This window comes from Lipotes vexillifer, unplaced genomic scaffold (genome assembly GCF_000442215.2).
Source record: "Lipotes vexillifer unplaced genomic scaffold, Lipotes_vexillifer_v1.1 scaffold194, whole genome shotgun sequence".
Lineage (NCBI taxonomy): Eukaryota > Metazoa > Chordata > Mammalia > Artiodactyla > Lipotidae > Lipotes > Lipotes vexillifer.
This window is the reverse complement of record NW_006771758.1, coordinates 1,825,596-1,827,482: the sequence shown is the minus strand read 5'-3', so window position 1 is coordinate 1,827,482 and position 1,887 is coordinate 1,825,596. Positions and strand designations below refer to the sequence as shown.

General features: G+C 55.1%; 1 protein-coding gene across 3 annotated transcripts in view; it reads left to right on the top strand.

Moving 5' to 3' along the window:
• CYFIP2 (cytoplasmic FMR1 interacting protein 2) overlaps nucleotides 1–1,887 on the top strand; it is a 133,714-nt gene that overhangs the window by 98,615 nt on the left and 33,212 nt on the right. For all 3 annotated transcript variants that reach the window (XM_007447124.1, XM_007447125.1, XM_007447126.1), the window contains one exon: nucleotides 299–429. In XM_007447124.1, coding sequence (XP_007447186.1) covers nucleotides 299–429 — 131 coding nt within the window. The remainder of the gene's footprint in view (nucleotides 1–298; nucleotides 430–1,887) is intronic.

Genomic DNA, 1,887 nt, shown 5'->3' with positions numbered 1-1,887 from the left:
TAGGGAAAGGTGGAGACTATGAGTTTGGCACCAGGGGTTTTTTCTGAATACCAAGATGTCCGGCCCTGGGTCAGTGTGAATCAGAGTAGGAAAGGGCTGGGGCTGAAAGCTCTAGTTTTCGTTCCTAGCTGCGCCACTTAGCTGTGTGAGTGTGGACGCGCCACTTACCCTCTCTGAGCCTCATTTGAAAATGGGGGTAACTGTGCCTAGTCCATGGTATTGTTATGAGTATTACATGAGATCCTGCAGATAGTAATTAGCATGAACCTCCAGCTGACCATCCCCCTGCATCTCCCAGGGATCCTGGAGTTCTTCCACCACCAGCTGAAGGACATCATCGAGTATGCAGAGCTCAAAACCGACGTGTTCCAGAGTCTGAGGGAGGTGGGAAACGCCATCCTGTTCTGCCTGCTTATCGAGCAAGCTCTGGTGAGTCCTGAACCCCGAGGGACTGGCATGTCTCCAGGATGGAAGGGAACCCCACCACCACCTCAACAGGTGCCCAAGGCCCCTCTAGCGCACCCCGCCCAGGAGCCCTGCAGCTTAGTTCTCTGCTCTTCCAGGGCGGGCACACGCTCCTCTCCATTCCATTCAGACCACTCTGACCATTCGGACACCGCAGGGAGTCAGACAGGCCTGGGTTCCATCCCAGACCCCCTCCGCTAGCGGCAGCGCCTTAGCAGTCCATCGGGGCCTGGGTTTTCCATTCACTCCCTAGACGCATGGTTAACTCCTGGCTGCCACAGTCTGGGCACTGCACTAGGGGATGCAGCGGTAGCCGGGCCCTGCCTCGTGTCCTGGATGGTGGAGGGCAGACCTGCACTGATCAAGTGTTTACACAGAAACGATGTGTTTACTGTCACAGCAAGTACTGCGAGGGATGAGTGCGAGGTCCGGTCCGCTGGGAACCTAAAACCTGGTGTGGTCTTGAGGGTGAGGGAGGACTTCTCTGAGGAGATGACCTGGAAAATGACCAGGAATTGGCCTGGTGGAGAACTAGAGACAGCTGTTTCAGGCTAAGGGAAGGGCATGTAGTGTTGTCTCCTTTTGTTGTGATGGAAGACAGTGATTCTACTCTGCAGCGCAGTTTAAAGGCTGAAAGGAGATAAGGCATGTAAAGTGAGTACGGTAAGAACCAAATAATTGGTCGGAGTTATCGTAATGGGCAAAAAGCACGAGTCCCTGTGCTTCCACCTCTCGGGACCACACGGAACCAGCACAGTCTCTTCCACCGGGCCAGCCCTCATGGCTTATTCACAGAGGCTGCGTTCTCCACACACTCCCAGCACTCTCCACTTGGCTCTGGTCCCGTGAGGCGTCCACAGGTGGGCCCAGCCCTCCAGGCGCGGGGTGACTGGTACAGCCAGTGCAGTGGGAGGTAATGCAGAGGGGTGTTGCGTGATCCTCAGGACGCAGCAGGAGCATCTTTCAGCATCCATTCCTGCCTTCCTCTGTCCGCACACACGTTCAGCAAAAGGGTATTGAAAGCCTGCTCGTTGCCAAGTGCAGTCCTAAGTGGTGCGTAAATGGCCATGAATAAGAGAGACAAATCATTACCATTTTTATTCTGGAGAGGGAGGCGACTGAAGTAGTCAGCAGCCAGAGATGTGAATGCAGATGGTACGTGCTGTGAAAGAATAAACAGAGAAACAGGGCAGAGAGAGAGTCACGGGTCCCAGGAAGGCTGTGTTGTTTTTGGAGAGGATGGAGCTTGAGGTCTTTCAGAAATGGAGGGAACCCTGGAGTGAGCTGGAGTGAAGAGGTGATGTCGCCCAGGTAGGGGCTGAGGTGAGAGAGGTGGGTGGCCTCAGTTCTGGGCCGCGTGAGCCCCGCGGGAAACCTAAGGATGCTGTGAGATGGAGAGTGGGGGGGGGGGTCTGATTTACT